This window comes from Camelina sativa, chromosome 20 (genome assembly GCF_000633955.1).
Source record: "Camelina sativa cultivar DH55 chromosome 20, Cs, whole genome shotgun sequence".
NCBI classification, from domain to species: domain Eukaryota; kingdom Viridiplantae; phylum Streptophyta; class Magnoliopsida; order Brassicales; family Brassicaceae; genus Camelina; species Camelina sativa.
In genome coordinates this window covers 26,088,262-26,111,101 of record NC_025704.1, presented here as the reverse complement: position 1 = coordinate 26,111,101, position 22,840 = coordinate 26,088,262, and the positions used below count along the sequence as shown (strand labels likewise).

The window sequence follows — 22,840 nt, the reverse complement described above, 5'->3', positions numbered from 1 at the left end:
GGGCAAAATCGTCATTTTGCCAGGAGACAGAAGAAACCCTAGGTCAAGGTCCCACTATAAATACCTGACGTCATTGTCATGTCAGGGGATCCGAAAAATTCTGGGCAATTAGGGAGAGAAAAGGCTTTTATTTTCGTATTAGCATTTTATCTCTGTAACTGTCATTTTTCTGAGAACCCTTCTGTAAGATTCTTACGTTAAATAAAGGACCAGTTCCGATTTATTCCCACAAATACTCGTATTATTTATACCGTTGATTTCATACATCAACAGTCCAGTTTCATATGCGTCAGTTTGAACTCGAACTATCGGGTTAGAAACTTAGAGCAAACAAAGGAAAAAGAATTACGAATCAGATTATTATTGTTTCTGGTTTTATATAACGTTTTGTTACTTCCGTTTTAATGTTGTGAACTTTTGACAGTTTTTTTTGAAGAAATGTTTTGTAAATTCCATTTTTCCATTTTTAGTTGTAAATAAATTTTAAAACGAACTTTTCAACCATATTTGTTAATGTTTAAGAAATGCTATGTGGTAACCCAACGCCTAACAACTAGAAGGGTGTAGACAATTTTAGGTGGTTTCAATGTTATAACATAACATTATAAATATGATATTATAGAATAAAAATTATAGAAAACTATCTATTAAAAAAAATAAGAATATTAAATTGTAAAAAAATAGATTTTCTTTTTCAGTAATTCAAAACAAACAATATATAAACGTTTTTTTTTCTTTTTTCGCTTAAAAGGCTTAACAGTATATAAACGTTTATAACCATGTATGTGAAAATAATTTTATAAACTAGGTACTAACGCGCGGAAAACCGCGGGCCGAACTTTTTTTTGATGAAAGTTTGTAATAATTTCTATTATTATTATATTATTTATAATGGTTTATAATTAAAAAATTTGGTTTGCTTATATTATAATTTTTGTATTTTAAAAATGTTTATTGAAAACCTGTCAATAAAACATTTGCATGTAATGATTAAAGTCTATTATTTATTTTTCTTCCTCTCTCTGTATTTGAAACCGAGTAATTCAAACAAATAAAATTAAAATAGGGAAAATTAAAGAAGAAAATGATAAGATACTATATATATATATATATATATTATTTATTAATTTTTAAAATCTAAGCCGTTAAACGAAACTGTTATATAGATTTTATTCGATTAGATTTTTAAAATTTTAGCTGTTAATTTTTGATTTTTTAAGTACGAATTAGTTTGAATTCTAATAGATTTTTATTTTTTATTTTTTTACAATTTATTTTATTTGATGTGTTTCCGATTTTTGTTTTTTAATTAATTAATTATATTTAATTAATTAATTAATCTTAATTAAGTTTTTTTAATGGCAATTGAATGTAATTTTTTATACATTTTAAGGTTAGTTTCATATTTGTACTTTTCAATTAATATAGTAAAATTAATATAGTAAGATTAATATAGTTTAAAATTGAAAAAAAAATATATATATATATATATATATATATTAAAATTAGACTTAAGTGATTTTATAAACAATTTTTTATTCTTTCCATAAAAAACATATTTCTTTTACCCAATTGACGGGGAAAACTTGCGTGGAAACCAGACACTACCAACCAAGTTACAAATCCATATTTATCCCAAACCAACAAACCTTTACTCAAAACTAATGTCCCTTTAATTTTCAGAGATCTATAGTTTTTGAAGTCTAGCATCAACCAGAACATTTTATTCAGTATGATAATATTATTTCAACTCAAAGACACTATCTGCGTATATATAACTATCGTACGATTTTTATGAAGAACATTGTCACTTCTAGTTAGTTTACATTTGAGAGATCTCAGATTCTTGTACATCGTTGGTGTTTCGTCGCCGAAGCTGTGCCGGGCTTGAGTATTCTGCATCATCACCAGCAGATGCTGATACGTTTGATGCCACGGATTCAGATATTGTGCTTGAGATGGAATGTGATGGAGATTGCTGACGGTAGCTTTGGGAAGCTGAGTATTCTGGTGCTTCCTGAGTTGTTTTTCCTTGCGCTTCTTCCGCGAGCTTTCTTAGGAGATTCATAACAGTTGGAAGAAACTTTGACGTGATAGAGAGTACTCCAGCAAGCTAGCACAGATGCAGGAAACATTGTGTTAAGATAATATCTCCTAAACTTATTGTGTTAGGAACAATGGAAGCTTAGCAAATAGCTTACTGCGCCGTGTTGAAATTCCCCCGGAATGTCAAGCTGCACCCATAAGGCTTTGGAGAGTAAAAACGCCACAAAGAAACCCAAGAGATACAAAGGATTCCTGTTCCAATAAGATGAAACATGCCAATGAATCTTAAATAGCTAAAACACTTAGGGAGAATCTTGAATGAGAATAGTACAGGAATGTAAGGAAATTGATATTACTTCAAAAGCATCATGAATTCATTGAAACCAAGGACAATCATTAACACAATCGCCCAAGCTGGAGGAAGCCAGTTGTTATTTCGCTTGTGAGCCTCCTAAAGAATAAAGATGAAAACATATCATTGCCTAAATTCTGTTTATGCCACAAATTCTGAGGTAGATTTGCAAAATCACCTGTGCCGAAATAGCTTGCGTTACAGTATACTCTGTCTCAGATTTAAACTGTTTCCACAGTGACTTACACTGTACTGGCGTCAGTAGTATATTTTTTGGAGGAACCTGCACACACAAAATTATAACATTGGTAATTCATTTGACAACAACTGGAAGTGGCATCCCATGAGCCACACATGCCAAATATGTCCTAATTTTGGTGGAACAGAAAAAGAATTTATGGAAAAGTGGACCAATTATGTTAATTTGGTATTCTATTTAGTATGATGTCTTAATAATTGTCACATTTTTCAACCAGATTATACTAGAAACCACTTGCTTAGACTGCTTACCTCTTCCCAAGAGCTAGATGCAAGTGGATCCGTTGAAGTTCCTACGCTTCTGTTGTGAGAAGATGCAACAGAAACAGTTCCATCCATGAGAGAAGAGAAAAGAGTACTCTCAATATCGTCTGATCTTTCATCCAAACGTATTGCAGCCATCACAGATAAAAGACTTAAAGCCTGCAGGATAGCAACAGATGAAGAGAGTTTCATGACATCACTTAGCCCCATCCGCCATTAGTATTGAGAAGTTACCTCTGCACGAGCATCTTTTGTGATTGCTCTAATATCCTCTTTTCCAGTCCAGACCCGTGGCATTGAGTCTTTGTCATGACTGAAGACTGTTGAGAATCTGAAATGTGTGTGGAATAATATCAAGCAAAGAAAATTGAAAAAGAGGATATTAATAGGAGTGTACTCTAATATTTTTCTTACCTATCTTTCATTCGGATTAGAATTTTAGCCGCTTCTTCTCTTGCCTTTTTCTCCACTAAGCTCTGAGAATAGTCCCTTAGATTTTGAACCATAGTATCAATTCTAGCGTGATTTAGCTCAAAACCAGTAACCACATCCAGAAAATCTGTAACAGCTGTTTCAGTCTCGCGTTTGAGAAGCTTCCTTATGGAAGGCCATGTATCCTTTCCGCCAGCTTCGAACAAAGACTCGACGGGTTCACTAAGTGCTTGAGATAGCCGTTTCTGTTAACCACCAATAAGTAAAAACATATTTTAATAAGAACCCTATAAATCTAAGAAATTAAATGAAGAGAAAACCAAAGCCGAACCTCATAGTTGGCAATTAATTCAGACAGTTTAGCATCCTGAGCAGAAGAAGTGTGAGAATCGATGTCACGACAAAGTTTCTCTTTGATTTTTGATGCATCCCAAGTTGCTTGTTCAACCGCAGCATCTGAAGAGATGAACACAATTAATAAGAGGAGGTGTTCTCATGTAAATGCTATTGTCTTTTCTGGCCAAAACATTTTGTTTCTCACAAGGAAGCACTACATTTTAAGCTCAAACTGAAATAGGAACTCTCACCTTCACATCCTTTGTCAAAAACAAGCAGACAAGACTGTTGAGAGTCCCGCACAGCTTTTGCGAATCCTTCTCCTTGATTTAGAGACTGTTCTAAACGGATCTTAAAGGATTCCAGTGCATTGGACCGTAGATGGCCCAACATGGTAGCATAAGCAGAGTACACGAACTGGAAATTTAGAAAAAAGTTGAAAATAAAGATACAATAATCATAACCAGGTCCAGAGTCAATACTATTTAATGCAAACCCAAAGACGGAAGAAGCCTTACATCCAAAGCTTTCAGTTTTAGCTGTATACGCTTTTCTTTACGTACTCCTTCCTCGAAGTATATTGCCTCTGCGTCGTATCTAATAAGGGGTAAGCAAAACAAGATTAGGCAAATTTACTCGGCTCGGGAATTATATACTTCAGGAACCAAAAGGAAGAGCTTACTCTGAGAAGTATTTTTTAAGGATAGAGCTAAGTTTTTTGCCAAAACCAGGAACTAAGCCACCTTCTACGGCTTCTTGCAACTCCAACCAGCTCTAAATAAATTTTACCCCATTATGTTTCACAAAACATTTAAATCAGTAAGAAAAAGTTGAAGTAGGTAAGGAGGCCACGGAAGCAAACCTCATCGGTTGCGAAGTCGCGCAGCTTCTCATTAGCTATCTCTTCACACCGAACAGTGGCAACCATCACCTTCGTAAAACAAAAAAACATTACTTCACAAGATATTAAAACGTGGCTTAACCATATAGATTTTGATGGATAGAAGACCTTGTGAGCAGGAAGGTCCAAGTCTCTATTCTCTTTTATAACTTTCCAAATCTGCTGGGAGCTGAAAGAAAATCCTGAAGCAGGAACGACACCACGTCTATCACCAGCAAGTCCCCCAGGTGAAATGGAATTGAAAAATCTCTGCCTCAACTCAGCAACCTACATATTTAGAAGTTTGCATGAATCGGCGTTAGAGTTTGCTTTGATGCTTCAAAAGAGATTATTTTACATATCAGAAGAATACCTCTTCCTTGAACTTTTCTTCTTTCTCTTCATAGCTGGATAATGCAACAACCTTTACCTACAAGCATATATCGTGCAAATTCTCAAATAAGGAAAAGATAGTCAGGCATATTCATGAACAATTTAGCAACAATACAGCGGTAATCAGACTGAAATTCACCATACGAAGCATCATCTATGTGGGAATATGACATCCTTACATTGAAGAATTCACTAAGTGGTGTATTCTTGTGGGCTTCAGGCTTGCGAACTAAATCCCATATCTGCAACAAAGCATAAACAGTACCCAAACTTCAGAGAGAAGAAAACCTTTAAAAGAAAGAGTTTGAGAGAGAGACACTGCATGTTACCTTCTGAATATCTTCCCTTAAAAGAGGTTCAAGCTTCTCTAGCGGAGTCTAAGGAGAAAATCATATGTCAATCTAAGAAATATAGGTTCACCATCAAGAATCAATGAATCATATTCAATTGCAAAAACCGTACCCTTGTTTTATCACGTATGACAAAAAGAAGAGTTGTTTTCCGAGGGCTAAACAATCGCATCATGACCTACATATCCAATAATGACCAAGTTATCGAATCTATTAGTTGAACATGAACGTTCCATATGCAAGCAATCACATAATGATAGTGATACCTGGAAAACAGTCTTCAGTAATGGTTTGTTTGAAGCCTGTTCCCTTCCAATGTCATGGCACCACCTATGGAGTTCATTATTTTGTTAATAATCTAATAAACAGTATATCTACGACCCCAACCTTTTAATACCTAAGATTCAACCATGATCGAGGGGTAAATGAGAATATATCTATCAACGTCTAACAATGTATATTTAACTTTCTGCCCCACGTTTTAAATACATCAGTACTCACATGTTTATCAGTACAATGTCGGCAACAGCTAGAGCGAACAGGGCACTTTGTTTCTCAAATGTAGTGTCATCCTGGAAATTCCAGGAACCATGTTAGATACACATATGAAACGTAAAAGTACAAAGTATATTGTATAAGTATCCGCAAGATATATAAGTATCCATAAAATTTCGAAATTACTGAAAAATTCTTAGATAGGTAGCCCCCAAAAACCATATTCTTTGGTTACAACTAAATGTATAGCAGTATATATTGCTAACCATGTCCTTCAGTCATCTTACCTCGCCTCTTTCTCTCCCATCGGTACCCTCCAAATCCATGGCAAGTGTGAAAGGCTCAATACCCAGACACCTAGCCATCCAAATACCTTTGGTAGTTTGACTCCTGCAAAGAAAAGAAAAATGAAAACAATTCACCAAAGTCAAACAAAATTCAACTCTAAAAATAGCATTGCCACAAACAGATAAAAAAACAATTGACAAATTTTTGCTAACCTTCCAGCAAAAGCATCCATTTCCCTAAAATTGGTTTTAAAAAGATGATTCAAAAGTGTACTCTTCCCTGAAATGGCATAAAACAATAAACATTTGAATATCTCAACAAATCAAAGACGCTTCAAATGTCTCAAGCTGAAGTGAATAAAAAAAGTATAATCTAAGCCACGTTGAGAGATTCATATACCCAGATTCCATTATTATCCCCCAAAAAAAAAACTGTAACTTTGATTACTAATAAGAAGATCAATGCAAAGAAAGAAGAACAAAGGCAAACTGACCACTACTCTGAGGACCCATGATTGCAACAACAGCATAAGAAAGACCACAATCAGAAAGCTTCGTCTTCTTCACGAAATTATCCAAACCCTTGACGTTAAATTCACCATCCCCATCGATTAGCTGAGTCGAGCAACCATCATCGTTTTCCCCCATAGTTTTCCCAACTTCGACGGATCTACCAAAACCCTAAAAACGTCATTACAAAAATCCAAAACTTTTCGAATGATGTTGCGAAGCCTTTTCTCTACACATGCAATCAGCAAGTAAGGAAACTACTTTAGGGATTTTTTTTTTTTCTTTTTCCTTACCGATTCTTAGGTCAATTATTAAATTCGATCGTTCTGTGTTGTATGAACTTCACTGTAGCAGCCGAAGATTGAGAATTAGAGATTGACAAGGAAGAAGAAGAAGAAGAAGCGAAGAGAAGAGAGATAGAGAACCGCCTAAACAGCAGCGAGAAAAATTAATATACGAAGCTTGTTTCTCGAGTTTGTGTCTCTTTTTGCTTTGTTTCATAACCAAAAAAAAAAAATGATTTATTTGGTTCTTTTTGGCTCTTTCTAGGATATTGTGGATTAAACTGAAAAAAAAAAAAAAAGAGATTATGGATAACTTATTTAAATTTTTTTTTTAATTTAAATTATTTTATTTTTTTTTTGGCTATTTAAACTATTTTATTGTGGGTAATATACTAGTATTTAGTTACCAATAAAATACAGTATTTTATTGGTAAGTCACCGTGTGCTAGACGATTTTTTAATAGTACGCACATGTACATGTTTTTGTTACTATTAAAAATAGCACCACATTTATCTTGTAGTCGTCGTCTCGTCTCGACTAATTGACCAAATTCTTTTGCTCGACCGAGAGATGATGCCTTCTCTTGCTCGACCGACCGGTAGAGAAAAAAATCGCGTGTCAGACATGAAAGCACTTGAAGTGATCACAGGCAGATGTGATTCAGGCTAAAGAAATAGACATGGATTTGCACAAGAAAAGACAGATCGAGTGCATACGATATGAAGTAGACACGGAATGACAAAAGTGTGAGAGAAGGGAGGAACTATTTTTGGAATCTAGAGACTTTTCTCTCATTGCACACTATATAAACATTAACAGATGCAATGAGCATTTGTAAACTGTGAATAAAGAGAATTTACCCCAAACAAAAAAAAAAAACTTAAACAGTTCTCCTCTTCTTTGAATGCAGATTCTTGTTTTCATCTAAACTTTCCTGGATTAGCAGATTCTTCTTCTTCTCATCTAAACTTTTCGGCATTTTCAGATTACTTATGACAAGACTCATTACAGAAGATTCCAAGGCTCTTATCATGTGATCCGCTGATGAATTTTCTGCCTCCTTTTTCTTTGATTTTGCATCTCCCTTCATGTGAAATGTACCTTCTATAGTTGGGATCTCAATCTTAACTGAACAAACAAATTTCTCCTCATTGTTTGTCCCTCTTTCTTCTTCAACACTGCAAAGAGTTACACACAGTTAAAAAATGTTAATACGGTCCACTTGTGTCAACCACGAAATATTGTCCTTCTTTGAGATTATAAGACTACTCAAAGATATTATTTTGAGTTTGGATCATGATCGGTCCTTATTAAGCACTACCTAGTAATTAGAAAAGAAAGATTCCTGCTAAAGCAAAGGAAAATATTGGGAAACAGTTTACCTGAAATTCGGGTTTGGCCACTTATTCTTTGCGCAAATATCAAACAACTTCCCTTTCACATCTTCGGGTTCAACATGCATACTATCCTTATCAACAACCATTTGTTTTGGTGTCATTTCAGAGGTTGACGGGTTCTCAGCAGCAGTAGGCAACAAAGATAATCCAGTCTGTGTCTGGAGCTTTTCAGTAGAGCAAATCTCAAACAACTTCCCTTTCGCTTCTTCATGTTCAACATGTGGAGTATTCTCATCAATAACCATTTGTTCTTGTGTCACTTCATCGGTTAAATGGTTATCAAAGACGATGGGCAAAGAAGTTGATTCAGCCTGTAATTGGAGCTTTTCACTGGAGCAAATCTCAAACGACTTCCCTTTCACATCATCATGTTCAACGTGAGGACGATCCTCGTTAATAACCATTTGTTCTTGTGTCACTTCATCGGTTAAATAGTTATCAAAGGCGATGATTCAACCTGTAATTGGAGCTTTTCAGTTGAGCAAATATCAAACGACTTCCCTTTCACATCTTCAGGTTCAACATGAGGACTATTCTCGTTAATAACCACTTGTTCTTGCGTCGTTTCATCGGTTAGATGGTTATCAAACGACTTTCCTTTCACATCTTCTGGTTCCACATGTGGCCTAACCTCATCAACAATTTTTTTACGTACATTCTGACAGCTTCTGCAACGCTTTCTCAGCAGCAAGCAGCTTTGCAGCATCTATACGTTTAGCACACCCAGAAGCTATAAACATATCATCAAAGTATACCTCTGCGATATTTTTTCTGCTGTAAACATCTTTCGAATACCTAAAGTCGATTTGCTTGCCGTGTTTATCAGCCAAACGAGAAAGTGTAAGAAATGGTGGTTTAGGTTGCAGCCGTAAATCATCAAGTGTATATATTGGCTCGAAAAGACCCCTGAAGACCTGCAAAATTTCCTTTCAATATTGAGATTTGAGAATCATATAACATAGAATTAAAAACACAAGTCTAGTGAAAGAAACACAACAAACCTCCCAGAGTCGTTGTACATTATATTTCACATCAATATAAACAGCTCCAGCTACAGCATGTACAAGATTAGCAAGAATTTTTGGAGCTTTCACAGTTCTGTAAGGATCTGGATCAGGATCATCTTCTTTGCCCATCATCTCTATGAACTCCATAATCTAAGAGATGACACAAAATGATGAGTATATCATAAGAAGCGAGATGTTCTCAAATTCACAAGAAATGGAATTTTAGTTTACCATTCTTTCTGGCTTTATAACAAATTGGCTGATGCCTTTTTTAACAGCGACACGAGCGTATCTGTCGTTACATGTATTCGCATCTCGCAACAGAGACAAATCCTTTGGTTCGAGCTTAGGGTACGTGAGGTATATGTGCTTCACAAAGGCGAGAGAAAGAGCTGGCTCACCGACGGAGATAAGCCGCTGGAATGAAGGTGAATTATTGTGTGTCTGCAGTTCTTTCAGAAGATTCTTGTTCGTGAAACTGTAATTCAAGATCTTCTCCAGTTCTCCCGCTGAATCAGAATCCAAATCTGAGCTGACGAGAGATGGATTCTGCTTATCTAAACTTTTCGACATATGCAGATTACTTATGACAAGACTCATTAGAGAAGATTCCAAGGCTCTTATCATGTGGTACGCTGAGGAGTTTTCTGCTTGCTTTTTCTTTGATTTTAAATCTCCCTTCATGTGAAATGTAGCTTCTATAGTTGGGATATCAATCTTAACTGAACAAACAAATCTCGGTTCATTTTTGGGCCCTTTCTGTTCTTCAACACTGGAAAGAGTTAAACACAGTAACAAAAGTGTTAAGTTAATATGACATATTCATGCTTATTGAAACACAAAAAGTAAAAAACAGCCATCTCACATTAATCTTACAAGTACAGTTTTTTAGAGCATATTTGTGACATTCTACCAAATATTGAAGTTTAACCACGGATTAGCTAACACATTATCCATCAAGGAGATTACAAGACTCTTGATTACTCAAAGAAATTGGTTTGACTTCAGATCACTGTCCTTATTAAGTAGTGAGTAGTACTTATTGAAGCACAAAAAGTAAAAAACAGCCATCTCACATTGATCTTACAAGTACAGTTTTTAGTGACTTCTCTACCCTAGATTGGAGTTTAACCACGGATTAGCAAATGCATTAGACTCTAGACTACACAAAGATATTAGTTTGCTTGTTAAGTAGTGTGTAGTACTTAGTAAAACAAAAGTCCTACTAAAGCAAAGAAAAAAGTAGGAATAAGATATACCTATAAACCGGCTTCAGCCACATATTCTTGTTGCAAATCTCCAACAACATTTAAACTATCCTTATCAACAACCATTTGTTTTGTTGTAAATTCATAGGTTAACATATTGGCAGAGGCAGTAGGCAACGAAGATGATCCAGTCTGTATCTGGAGCTTTCTACTAGAGCAAATCTGAAACAACTTCCCTTTCGAATCTTCAGGTTCAACAAGTGGACTATCCTCATCAATAACCATTTCTTCTTGTGTCATTTCGTCAGCTAAAGGGCTCTCACAGGCAGTGGAGCAAATCTCAAAAGACTTCCCTTTAGCATCTTCAGGCTCAACAAGTGGACTAACCTCACCAATAATCTTTTCAATGGGCATAATAAATTCTGACAACTTCTGCACCGCTCCCTCAACAGCAAGCAGCTTCGCGGTATCTATACGTTTAGCACAGCCAGAAGCTATAAATACATCATCAAGATATACCTCAGCAACTTTTTTCTTGCTGTTGTCATCTTTCGAATACCTGAAGTCGATTCGCTTGCCGTATTTATCAGCCAAACGAAAGAGCGTAAGAAACGGTGGTTTAGGTTGCTGCCTTAAGTCATCCATTGTATAAATTGGCTCGAACAGTCCCCTGAAGATCTGCAAAAAAATCTCCTCTCTTCTCTTTATTAATCATATAACATATACTTAGAAACACAAATCTAGTGAACAACAAACAGAACAGAAACAGACCTCCCAGAGTCTTTGTACATCAAAATTCACATCAATGAACACAGCTCCAGCTATGGACTCTACAATGTCAGCAAGAATTTTTGGTGCTTTCACTAATCCACCATACGGAACAGGATCACATTCTTTGCTTACTGCCTCTGAGAACTCTTTAATCTAAGATACATGCATCAAAATTAAAACTTTACTATTAGTAAGAACATGTTCCATTCGATAACTCAAGATAGTAACACTCTGTTCTAACAAAACGATAATTAAAAAAAAAAAGAAAAAAAAGATGACCTTTGTAGAAAGAGAAGGATTGTGGCGTAAAAGGGATTGGTAGAGGTTGTGGTTGACGGCGACACGAGCGAACTTCTCGTTACTTACATTAGCAGTTTGCAAGTCACGCAACTCCTTGAGTTTGAGATTAGGGTAAGTGTGGTGAATGTAATTAGTGAAGGCGACTTCAAGAACAGAGTCGCCGAGGAACTCAAGCCGATTGAATAAAGGAGATGTTTGAGTTAAGGCTTCCTTGAGAAGAGTCTTGTTCACGAAACTGTCGTTCAAGATCTTCTCCAAAGCTTCCACTGATGAATCCATCATCTCCGGCGAAAAAAGCTGATTTTAGTAGGTCCGACACAAGTCAAGGAAGCAGTCTTTTAATTTAATCTGCGGAAACACGAGTTTAATAAACCCTTAATTTTTTTTTGTGATTAATATTTTAAACCTCTGACTTTTATTGAAAACATTAATTTAAACTCTTAACTTTATTTTTTGTAATTTTAAACCCATGACTTTTATTGAAAACATTAATTTAAACCCTTAATTTTAGTCTTTGGTAATTAAAACCCTATAATGTTTATTATTTTTGAAATATCGTCGCAATCGCATGTTTCACTTTGGAAGTTTCAGTTTCTTGTAAGAAATATTAGGCTTATTGTGTAATCAACACGTTATTCTGATTACTCGGAGCGTAATATTAGTCTTATTGGATGCCTCCCGGGGAGATACTTGAAGCCTAGGTTTGGTTTATTGGATGTCTACTTATTAAATCAAAACAACATAACATGTATCATACTTATGAGAAGAAGAGCAGCAACAAACCAAAACGAAGAACACGGAGAAGGTTTTTAAAGCCAGTATTTTGGATTCCAATATCGAGCATCCCAAAACCAAGAAGATCTAGTTCAAGGACAACAATTTCAAGGTGAAGAGCAACCAAATTTTAGTCAGTACTATGATTATCTTAGTGGAAATAATTTTCCTGGAAATTAGATTGTTGTTTAAAATTATATTATGTATCTTATTGCATCTAGTTTTTATGTTTTTTTAGTTTTAATTTTGTAATATTATGTTTTCACTATATTATTGAAGTTTAGTATAAACTTTTAATCTTATTAAATTTGATAAATATTTTGAAATTTTATCGCAATTATTAGTTTTTTATTATATTAATTATAGTTACTAGTTTATATTATTAAATGTAATAAGACAGTTTTAAAAATATTGATGATATATCTGGTTTTTAATAGATAAACAATAATTTAGATATATTTTAAATCAAAAACACAAATAAAATAATATATATGGTGTAACACTATTCACAAAACACTAAAAATGAAGATGGCGTTTCTTTTGCAGTTCGGTTGGAGTAAATAAACAGTATAATTAGTGTTTTGCCATCTCGGTTGGAGTTACCCTTAGGCCCTATTCGGTACCTAATTGCTGCGACAGTGATGGAAAAAAAGCGTCAATAAAGGCAAAAGTCAAGTTGATCTGAAATAAAACAATCACTAGTTCCGGAAAAGCTGCCACTATTATTTATAGCGACTGATAAATTGCCTTGTCCCATAACAAAAACTAGTCGCTGCAATTTAGGGATGTCAAAATAGATAGAAAATCATGGGTTTACTCTGTTTATCTATAAATAAATGGGTTTTGATGGGTTTGTGGGTTTATTAGGGGTAAAAATAGATAGAAACTCATGGGTTTACTCTGTTTATCTATAAATAAATGGGTTTTGATGGGTTTGTGGGTTTATTAGGGGTAAACCCATTAGGGTTATGGGTTATCTATGGGTTAATGAAAAAAACAAAAATAATATATAATATATATATATATATATATATATATGTATATTAATATGTAAAATGAAGACTATGAAGGTTAAAGAATCGGACTGGATCATCTAAAGAAATTTAAAGTGTTTTTTTTTTAATATTAAGAACAAATTTTATTTTAAATCAAAAATGGCTTTTTATTTTGGTTTTATGGATTTTTGGCTTTAGGATTTTAGGATGCTTTTTCTATTTTAATATATAGATATTATTTTTTTAAGCTTGAATTTTTTTGTTGGTTTTACAATTATATTTTATATAATATGTTATAGATTTAATAATAATTAATTAATTTTATTTTATTTATATATGGGTAATCTATATAACCCATTTACCCATTGGATTTGGGTATATAAATTCAACCCATTATAATAATTGGATCAGGTTGAACCCGCCCATGAAAGTCTCGAACCCATGTAAGTTGGGTCGGTCGAGTTACCCATTTTGACATCCCTTCTGTGATTAAATTGAGAAGAAATCTAAATTTCTCTCTCTTATCTTCTTCTACCTTTTTTGTTTTGAACGTTGTCGCAACCATTAGGTACCGAACATGGCCTTAGTAGGTTGAAAAATTAAATTTATTTACTAAACATATTTCTTGAAAATTGAAAGTTTGTTTAAACGTATTATTATACACTATCAAATGTAAATTACATATAAAATTTAACTTTTGGTAATTTATATTTTTAATTTTAAATTACATATACACTATCAAGATAAATTAAAAAACATATTACATATTTTTAAATAATTAATTTGAATTTGAATTTTTAATTTATTAAGTTTAATATTATTAAACTTAGTTTAGTGATAATTGATTTATTTAGAATTTTGTTTAAATATATTCAAATTAATTTTTATATTATTTAGCTAGATTTATTTTTAATTTTAATAACTATATGTAGTTATATTTTAACCTAATTAAGTTTAAATTTGATCATATTTAATTTCTCAAATTTTTATTTTTTTTTAATTTTTTAAAAATATTTATGTCGTTATGTTGTTCGTTTGCTTGTTGCCAGATCCAGCGACTGATCACTGAAAATTACGGTCATTGATCGTTGGCGACAATCGCTACGAATGATCGCTGAATTAGCGAGAAGCAAACGAACAACTTTTAGTCAATGTCGCTGGCGACATGCAAACGAACATGCCCAAAGTGTAAAGAGTCTCTTTTATTTTAAGAGTTTTTTGCTTAATGGTGAATCATTCAGACACAAAATAAATTGAGAGAATTTGGGCCACTGAGACTATGGAGACTAGTCTTGAGAGAGAATTTGGGCGATAGGAGAATCTCGGTAAGATACAGAGAGTTATACCTATAATTAATCAAGTCAACTTTAATCTCGACCGTAGTCATCTGCCGAAGCAAACTAAAAGGAAAAGCAAATGAGTTAGCTAGTATTCACAACAGATGATTAGTTTGATCTGAGCAAACTATCACTCACTATTACATAGTTTGATTAGTTTGCTTCGGCAGATGATTTTTGGTTTATTAGTTTGCTTGAACACATATCATCGATATTGGTTAAGAATGCATTTACAAAACCTTTAGGGGCTGGTCATACAAGTGTATCCTAACTTCGTTGTTATAGTCCCTCACATCTGTGAAATTCTTCTATCAGGTTGTTAAAACCGTCTAACAGGTAGGTATAAGTATAACTGGTGGACTTGATTCAAAGCTTGTTTTGTGGGATTTCTCAAAAGGTCGTTCGCAAAAGAGTATAAGACCATCACTAGCACAGCAACGCGGTAAAGGTTTCTTTTAAATATATATATATATATATATTTTAATCATATATATATATATATATATATATATTTATTATTTTTTATTAATAATAACCATTAAAAGTTGACAACTTTTTATATTTGCTGAGAAATGTTGCTTGCATAAGCAACTTAAGGAACAATTCTCTTCTTTCTCCCTTCTCTTTTATTAAAGTCAACATTTTAGGGTAGTTTTGTTACCAAAGACTATTAGGGAAAGTGATCAACATCATCCCGATTTTGCAATTTCTCGAACAAACCAACTCATCTTTCCTAATCAGTCTTTGTCCCTACGATTTGTTCCGATCCAGCTGCTCAACTCCAATTGGAAGTGGTCTCGCTTTGAATTTCAGAGACAATTACCTCACTGCCGGTGTTAAATTCAATAATCTCTTGGATATGATGACTGATGTTGTGTTTAGCTCTATAGATGTCAGAGGCCACGTCATTAACTTCTTTTTTCTCGTTTAGAATTGGACCACTAGTACTACTCTTTGTTGAAACGTGTTTTTAGTTACGTGTTGGATTTCCAACAGAGACGCAAGCGAAGAAGTGAAAAATTTCAGAAACAATGTCACGGTGGAACTTATCAGACTAGAAGAGGAACAAATGCAAGGCACGGTGAGATATGCAGAGTTCGCACAGTAAAATTTCTATAAATTAATAAAGTCGGTATTTTTTTAATTTAAGAGGTTTTAATTTATCGAGAAATATTAATTTATGAAAATAATTTTCATTTTCATAATTTTGAATATTTTTAATTAAAAATAAGATATTTTGTTATAATTCACATTTTTAATAGAATTTTTTAAAATTTATAATTTCGGCTATCTTAATATGATTGTTTTTTTTCTTAACCAAAAATGATTTATTTGGTATTTTATGTTTTCCTTTTGGCTCTTTCTAGGAGATTATGGCTCGTTCAAACGAAAAAAAAATATTATGGTCTGGATTACTTTTGAATTTTTTATGATAAAAGTAATACTATTAGATTTGTTTTATTTATTTATTGTAGGTAATATACTATTTTATTGGTAACTCACCGTGCGCAAGACGACTTAATAGTACGCACATACATGTGTTTGTTACTATTAAAATAGCATAGCACCACATTTATCCTGTGGTTGTCTCTCTCGACTAATTGACCAAATTCTTTAACTAACAACGTGTGTATGAATAATATAAAAAGACAGATCGAGCGCATACGATGTGTAGTAGACACAGAATGACAAAAGTGTGAGAATGGAGGAACTATTTTTCGAATCTAGAGACTCTCTCTCATTGCACACTATATAAACAAATGTAATAAGCATTTGTAAACTGTGAATAGAGAGAATTTACCCCCCAAAAAAAACTTAAACAGTTATCCTCTTCTTTGAGTGCAGAGTCTTGTTTTCATCTCAACTTTCCTCCTGCATTAGAAGATTCTGATTCTTCTCATCTAAACTAAGTAGTTGTTTAAAGAATCAAAACAACATGAGTAATTACTTATTTTAAATCTCCCGGGGAGATACTTGAAGCCTAGGTTTGGTTTATTGGACGTCTACTTATTAAATCAAAACAACATAACATGTAACATGTTGGCTGAAACTAGGCCGAGCCTCTTCTTCTCTCACATAAGACGATTACAAGGCTCAAAAGTACATATCTAAGCTAATGGTGGCTCAAAAGTACATATCTAACATTACAAATCGTCCTTCAGAGAATATTCCAAGGCTCTTAACAAGTGTGTGGCTGAGGAGTTTTCTGCTGTCTCTCTCCGTCTTCTTCTATCTCCCTTGGCGTATAACGTACCTTCTTCAGTTGTAGTCTCAATCATAGCTGAACAAACAAATCCCCCAGGTCTTTCATAGTTCTCAACACTAAACACAGTAAAAGAAAAAGGGTTTCAGCGTGCTTATTAGGGCACACACAGCAAAAATAACCGACCTCAATAAAGCAAAACGATAGATTAGATGACATCACAGCTTTCATACTAAGATATACCTGTAAACCGGGTTCGGCCACTTTCTCTTGTTGCAAATCTCAATCAACTTGTCTTTTGCATCTTCAATTTCAATGTCTAGTCTATCCTCCTCCATAACTATTTCAACGGGCATACTTTCTGATAACTTCTGTAATGCTTCCTTAGCAGGCCTCATCTTCGCTGCATCTCTAGTCTTTTCATTTTTCCCACGAGCTATAAATTCAGTAGTCCTGTTTCCGTTTTCCTTATCACCCAAACAAAAAAGGGTACGAAGTGGTTGAGGTCTCAGCCACAAATTCTCCAATGTATATAGTGGCTCGAAAAGACCCCTGAAGATCTGCAAATTTTTGCTCCTTTTATTTTAAAAAGTTGAGAATCATATAACATAGAATTAGAAACACAAATCTAGTGGAGAACACAACGTACCTCCCAGAGTCTTTTAACATCAAAATTCATATCAATGAAAACAGCTCCAGCTACAGAATCGACGAGGTCAGAGACTACTTTTGGGGGTTTCGCCGATTGAGGAACTGGGCCATTCTCTTTGCCCTCCACCTCTGAGAACACTTTAATCTAAAAGATGACACCAAAAAGTGTTGTTGTCAACCAAGCAAACATAATGTGGAGTTGGTAACCACAAGAAATGGTGAGTAACCTTTTCATCTAACTTGAGTTTGCTTATGAAGAATTGGTAAATGTTGTGTTTGACGGCAACGCGGGCGTAATTTTTGNATAGATTAGATGACATCACAACTTTCATACTAAGATATACCTGTAAACCGGGTTCGGCCACTTTCTCTTGTTGCAAATCTCAATCAACTTGTCTTTTGCATCTTCAATTTCAATGTCTAGTCTATCCTCCTCCATAACTATTTCAACGGGCATACTTTCTGATAACTTCTGTAATGCTTCCTTAGCAGGCCTCATCTTCGCTGCATCTCTAGTCTTTTCATTTTTCCCACGAGCTATAAATTCAGTAGTCCTGTTTCCGTTTTCCTTATCACCCAAACAAAAAAGGGTACGAAGTGGTTGAGGTCTCAGCCACAAATTCTCCAATGTATATAGTGGCTCGAAAAGACCCCTGAAGATCTGCAAATTTTTGCTCCTTTTATTTTAAAAAGTTGAGAATCATATAACATAGAATTAGAAACACAAATCTAGTGGAGAACACAACATACCTCCCAGAGTCTTTTAACATCAAAATTCATATCAATGAAAACAGCTCCAGCTACAGAATCTACAAGGTCAGAGACTACTTTTGGGGGTTTCGCCGACTGAGGAACTCGGTCATTCTCTTTGCCCTCCACCTCTGAGAACACTTTAATCTAAAAGATGACACCAAAAAAGTGTTGTTGTCAATCAAGCAAAGATAATACGGAATTGGTAGCCACAAGAATTGGTTAGTAACCTTTTCATCTAACTTGAGTTTGCTTATAAAGAATTGGTAAATGTTGTGTTTGACGGCAACGCGGGCGTAATTTTTGTTTCTTGTATTTGCGATTCGCAACAGACTCATCTCCCTGGCTCCAAACTTAGGGTACATGAGGTAGATGTGATTCGTGAAGGCGAGTTCTAGAGCTGCCTCGCCGACAAACATAAGCCGTTTGAATTGAGAAGAGGTTAGCGATAGCGCTTCAGTCAGAAGATTCTTGTTCGTGAAAATGTAATTCAAGATCTTCTCCACTGCTTCCACTGAATCAGAATCCATCTTTGAGCAAAAGAGAGATGATGATTTCTTCTTATTAATTTTTTCCGGCATTTGCAGATTACTTATGGCTCTTGTCATGTGGTAAGCTGCTGAGTTTTCTGCTTGCTTTTCCTTTGATTTTGCATCTCCCTTTATGAAAAAGGTACCTTTTATTGTTGGGATCTCAATCTGAACTGAACAAACAATTTTCTGCTCATTTTTTGGCCCTCTTTCTACTTCAAAGCTGAAAAGAGTTAAACACGGTAACAAAAAACGTTGTTAAGTTTATACAGCATACTCGTGCTTATTGAGGCAAGTAAAAACAAAAAGCCAAACTCACATTGATTATAGATGTATAGTTTTTTTTATAGCATACATGTAATTTCTCTACCCTAGATGGTACACGTTTCACTATGGATTAGCAAAGGAACTCTCTTTCTTTGAGATTATAAGACTCTAGACTACTCGAAGATATTAATATGACTCTGGATCATGGTCCTTGTTGAGCAGTAAGTAGTACATAGAAAATAAAATTTCCTGCTTAATCAAAGAAAAATGTAAGAATAAGATATACCTGAAAATCGGCCTCGGCCACTTTTTCTTGTCACAAATCACAAACAACTTCCCTTTTGCGTTGTCAGGTTGAACATGTGAGCTATCCTTATCAGTAACCATTTGTTCTTGTTTCATTTCATTGGTTAAAGGGTTCTCAGATGCAGCAGACAAAGAAGATGATTCAGTCTGTAACTGGAGCTTTTCGGTGGAGCAAATCTCAAACGAATTCCCTTTCACATCCTCAGGTTCAACATGTGGACCATCCTCATCAATAACTATTTGTTCATCTGTCATATCATCGCTTAGGGGGTTCTCAGAGGTGGTTTGAAAAGAAGAGGATCCAGTCTGTGTCTGGAGCTTCTCCGTGGAGCAAATCTCAGTTGAGTTCCCTTTCACATCTTCAAGTTCAACATCTAGACTATCCTCACAAGTAACCATTTTATTTGGTGTCATTTCATTAGTTCTCCTCTTCTTTGAATGCAGACTCTTGTTTTCATCTAAACTTTCTTGCATTTGCAGATTCTTCTTCTCATCTAAACTTTTCGGCATTTGCAGATTACTTATAACAAGACTCATCATAGAAGATCCCAAGGCTCTTATCATGTGATCCGCTGATGAATTTTCTGCTTGCTTTTTCGTTGGTTTTACATCTCCCTTCATGTGAAATGTACCTTCTATAGTTGGGATCTCAATATTAACTGAACAGACAAATTTCTGCTCATTTTCTGGCCCTCTTTCTTCTTCAACACTAGAAAGAGTTAAACACAGTAGAAAAATGTTATAAGGTTAATACAGCATACTTGCGCCTATTGAGGCACACAAAGTAAAAAACCGCTAGACTCACATTTATCTTACAAGTCTGGTTTTTTAGAGCATATATGTGATTTCTCTATCCAAGATTGAAAGAATTTTAACCACGGATTACCAAACACATTATCCTTCTTTGAGATTATAAGACTCTACACTACTCAAAGATATTAGTTTGAGTTTGGATAATGGTCCTTATTAAGCAGTAAGTAGTAATTAGAAAAGAAAGATTCCTGCTAAAGCAAAGATAAACGCTGGAAAAAATATACCTGAACACCGGGTTCGGCCAATTATTCTTTGCGCAAATCTCATACAACTTCCCTTTCACATCTTCGGGTTCAACATGTAGACTATCCTTATCACCAACCATTTGTTTTGTTGTCATATCAGAGGTTGACGGGTTCTCAGCAGCAGTAGGCAACGAAGATGATCCAGTCTGTGGCTGGAGCTTTTTAGTAGAGCAAATCTCAAACGACTTCCCTTTCACACCCGCAGGTTCAACATGTGGATCCTCATCCATAACTATTTGTTCTTCTGTCATTTCATCGGTTAAGGGGTTCTTAGAGGCGGTTAGAAAAGAAGATGATCCAGTCTGTGTCTGGAGCTTATCCGTGGAGCAAATCTCAATCGACTGCCCTTTCACATCTTCAGGTTCAAGACCTAGACTATCCTCACCAGTACCCATTTTATTTGGTGTCATTTCATAAGTAGTTCTCCTCTTCTTTGAACGCAGATTCTTGTGTTCATCTAAAGTTTCTTGCATTTGCAGATTCTTCTTCTTCTCATCTAGACTTTTCGGCATTTGCAGATTACCTATGACTAGACTCATCATAGAAGATTCCAAGGCTTTTATCATGTGATTCGCTGAGGAATTTTCTGCTAGCTTTTTAGTTGGTTTTACATCTCCCTTCATGTGAAAGGAACCTTCTATAGTTGGGATCTCAATCTTAACTGAAGAAACAAATTTCTGCTCATTTTTTGGCCCGCTCTCTTCTTCAACACTGCAAGAGTTAAACACAGTAACAAAGCACTTAAAGTTAATACAGCACATTAGTGCTTATTGAGGCACATAAAGTAAAAAACAGCCATACTCAGTCTCAAGTATATTCTAAGAGCATTTATGTGATTTCTCTACCCAAGATTGTAAGAGATTAAGCACATATTATTGAGGCATTCATGGTCCTTGTTGAGCAGTTAGAAGTAACTTAGAAAATAAAATTTCCTGCCAAATCAAAGAAAAATGTAGGAATAAGATATACCTGAAAACCGGGTTCGGCCACTTATTAATAGAACAAATATCAAACAATTTCCGTTTCGCGTCGTCAGGTTCATCATGTGGACTATCCTCATCAATAACCATTTGTTCTTTTTCCATTTCATCGGTTAAAGGGTTCTCAAAGGTGGAAGGAAAAGAAGATAACTCAGTCTGTAATTGGAGATTTTCAGTGGAGCAAATCTCAAACGACATCCCTTTCATATCTTCAGGTTCTACATGTGGACTATCCTCATAAAAAACTATTTCTTCTTCTGTCATTTCCTCGGTTAAGGGATTATCCTCATCAACAATGTTGCCAATGGGAAGACAATCAGACAGCTTCTGTAACACTCCCGCAGCAGCAAGCAGCTTCGCACTATGTATATTTTTAGCACGCGCAGCAGCTATAAATATATCATCAAGATATACCCAAGCAACATGTTTGTCTCTGCCTACATCTTTCCAATACTTGAAATCGATTCGCTTGCCGTGTTCATCACCCAAACGAAAAAGCGCAAGAGATGATGGTTTAAGTTGCAGCCGTAAATCATCAGGTCTATATATTGGCTCCAAAAGTTCCCTGAAGACCTGCAAAAATTTTCCTCTCTTTTTTAATAAACATAGAATTAGAAACACAAATCTAGTGAAGAACAAACACAACAGAAACAAACCTCCCAAAGTCTTTGTACATCATAATTCACATCAATATAAACAGCTCCAGCTATCGACTCTACAAGATTAGCAAACTCTTTTGGTGCTTTCACCAACTCACTATACAGAACACGATCACCTTCTCTGCTCACTGCCTCTATAAACTTCTTTCAAAAAAATTAAACCACTTTTTAGTAAAGAACAATCAAATATCTCAACAGTCTCTTCGCACATATGATTCAGACGATTGTTTACCTTTTCACCTGTAGTAGAACGTTTCGCGTATCGGTGGAGGTTGTGTTTGACAGCGGCACGAGCGAGCTTCTCGTTACTTACATTTGCAATTCGCAAGTCACGCAACTCATTGAGTTTGAGATTAGGGTAAGCGTGGTAGATGTAATTAGTGAAGGCGACCTCGAGAACGGAGCCGCCGAGAAACTCAAGCCGGTTGTGTAGAATACATGATTCTTCAGCACAACCTTCAGGGAACGTTTGAGGTAAGGCTGCCTTGAGAAGAGTCTTGTTCACGAAACTGTAGTTCAAGATCTTCTCAACTGCTTCCACTGCATCATCCATCTCCGGCGAAAAGCTTCGGAGAAAGAAGAGAATTAGGTCACTAAATATGTATGAGGGGCAAATTGGTCACGTCAATACACCTGGACTTTTTACTAAAAACATGAATTTAAACCCTTAGCTTTATTTTTGAGAATTAGTTAACGTTACAAAAAGGTCCCAATCAATACAGAAGGAAGAGACCATAACATTATGGAACAGAAACAATT

At 35.0% G+C, this 22,840-nt stretch overlaps 2 protein-coding genes and 1 pseudogene across 5 annotated transcripts; all 3 read right to left on the bottom strand.

The window, feature by feature from the left end:
• On the bottom strand, positions 1,705–7,105 carry LOC104771717 (protein ROOT HAIR DEFECTIVE 3 homolog 2). Of its 2 annotated transcripts, none has more exons than XM_010496293.2 (23): positions 6,897–7,105; positions 6,588–6,774; positions 6,307–6,373; positions 6,094–6,196; positions 5,813–5,883; positions 5,578–5,641; positions 5,424–5,489; positions 5,291–5,338; positions 5,141–5,203; positions 4,942–4,998; positions 4,698–4,856; positions 4,551–4,619; positions 4,371–4,462; positions 4,207–4,285; positions 3,940–4,105; positions 3,684–3,808; positions 3,335–3,597; positions 3,155–3,251; positions 2,909–3,079; positions 2,577–2,681; positions 2,403–2,497; positions 2,202–2,298; positions 1,705–2,113 (listed from the first exon to the last, which is right to left on the bottom strand). In XM_010496293.2, the coding sequence occupies exons 2-23, from the start codon at positions 6,739–6,741 to the stop codon at positions 1,823–1,825; spliced, it is 2,502 nt and encodes an 833-aa protein (XP_010494595.1). In that variant the 5' UTR covers positions 6,742–6,774; positions 6,897–7,105; the 3' UTR covers positions 1,705–1,822. The 2 variants fall into 2 exon arrangements, with proteins under 2 accessions (XP_010494595.1, XP_010494594.1); XM_010496292.2 differs by having other exon boundaries at positions 6,588–6,763.
• LOC104771716 lies at positions 7,634–11,892 on the bottom strand (annotated as a pseudogene).
• Positions 16,716–22,684, bottom strand: LOC104771715 (ribonuclease 3-like protein 3). 3 transcript variants are annotated; one of them, XM_019242414.1, is made up of 9 exons: positions 22,314–22,684; positions 22,079–22,225; positions 21,412–21,995; positions 20,422–21,153; positions 19,365–20,093; positions 18,512–19,034; positions 18,282–18,428; positions 17,876–18,192; positions 16,716–16,999 (listed from the first exon to the last, which is right to left on the bottom strand). In XM_019242414.1, the coding sequence occupies exons 1-9, from the start codon at positions 22,632–22,634 to the stop codon at positions 16,822–16,824; spliced, it is 3,678 nt and encodes a 1,225-aa protein (XP_019097959.1). In that variant the 5' UTR covers positions 22,635–22,684; the 3' UTR covers positions 16,716–16,821. The 3 variants fall into 3 exon arrangements, with proteins under 3 accessions (XP_019097959.1, XP_019097958.1, XP_019097960.1); XM_019242413.1 differs by lacking the exons at positions 17,876–18,192; positions 18,282–18,428 and adding exons at positions 17,124–17,440; positions 17,530–17,676 and having other exon boundaries at positions 22,314–22,683; XM_019242415.1 differs by lacking the exons at positions 17,876–18,192; positions 18,282–18,428 and adding exons at positions 17,124–17,440; positions 17,530–17,676 and having other exon boundaries at positions 22,079–22,222; positions 22,314–22,682.

Bases quoted from the DNA above. Each gene is read 5' to 3' on its own strand.
- LOC104771715 (XM_019242414.1), bottom strand. From the start codon at position 22,634: ATGGATGATGCAGTGGAAGCAGTTGAGAAGATCTTGAACTACAGTTTC. The intron at 22,226-22,313 runs GTAAACAATCGT...TTTTTTTGAAAG, and splicing joins GTTCTACTACAGGTGAAAAG to AAGTTTATAGAGGCAGTGAG. The intron at 21,996-22,078 runs GTTTGTTTCTGT...AAATTTTTGCAG, and splicing joins ATGTACAAAGACTTTGGGAG to GTCTTCAGGGAACTTTTGGA.
- LOC104771717 (XM_010496293.2), bottom strand. From the start codon at position 6,741: ATGGGGGAAAACGATGATGGTTGCTCGACTCAGCTAATCGATGGGGAT. The intron at 4,286-4,370 runs GTAAGCTCTTCC...ACCCCTTATTAG, and splicing joins CTTAAAAAATACTTCTCAGA to ATACGACGCAGAGGCAATAT. The intron at 2,682-2,908 runs GTAAGCAGTCTA...TTGTGTGTGCAG, and splicing joins CATCTAGCTCTTGGGAAGAG to GTTCCTCCAAAAAATATACT.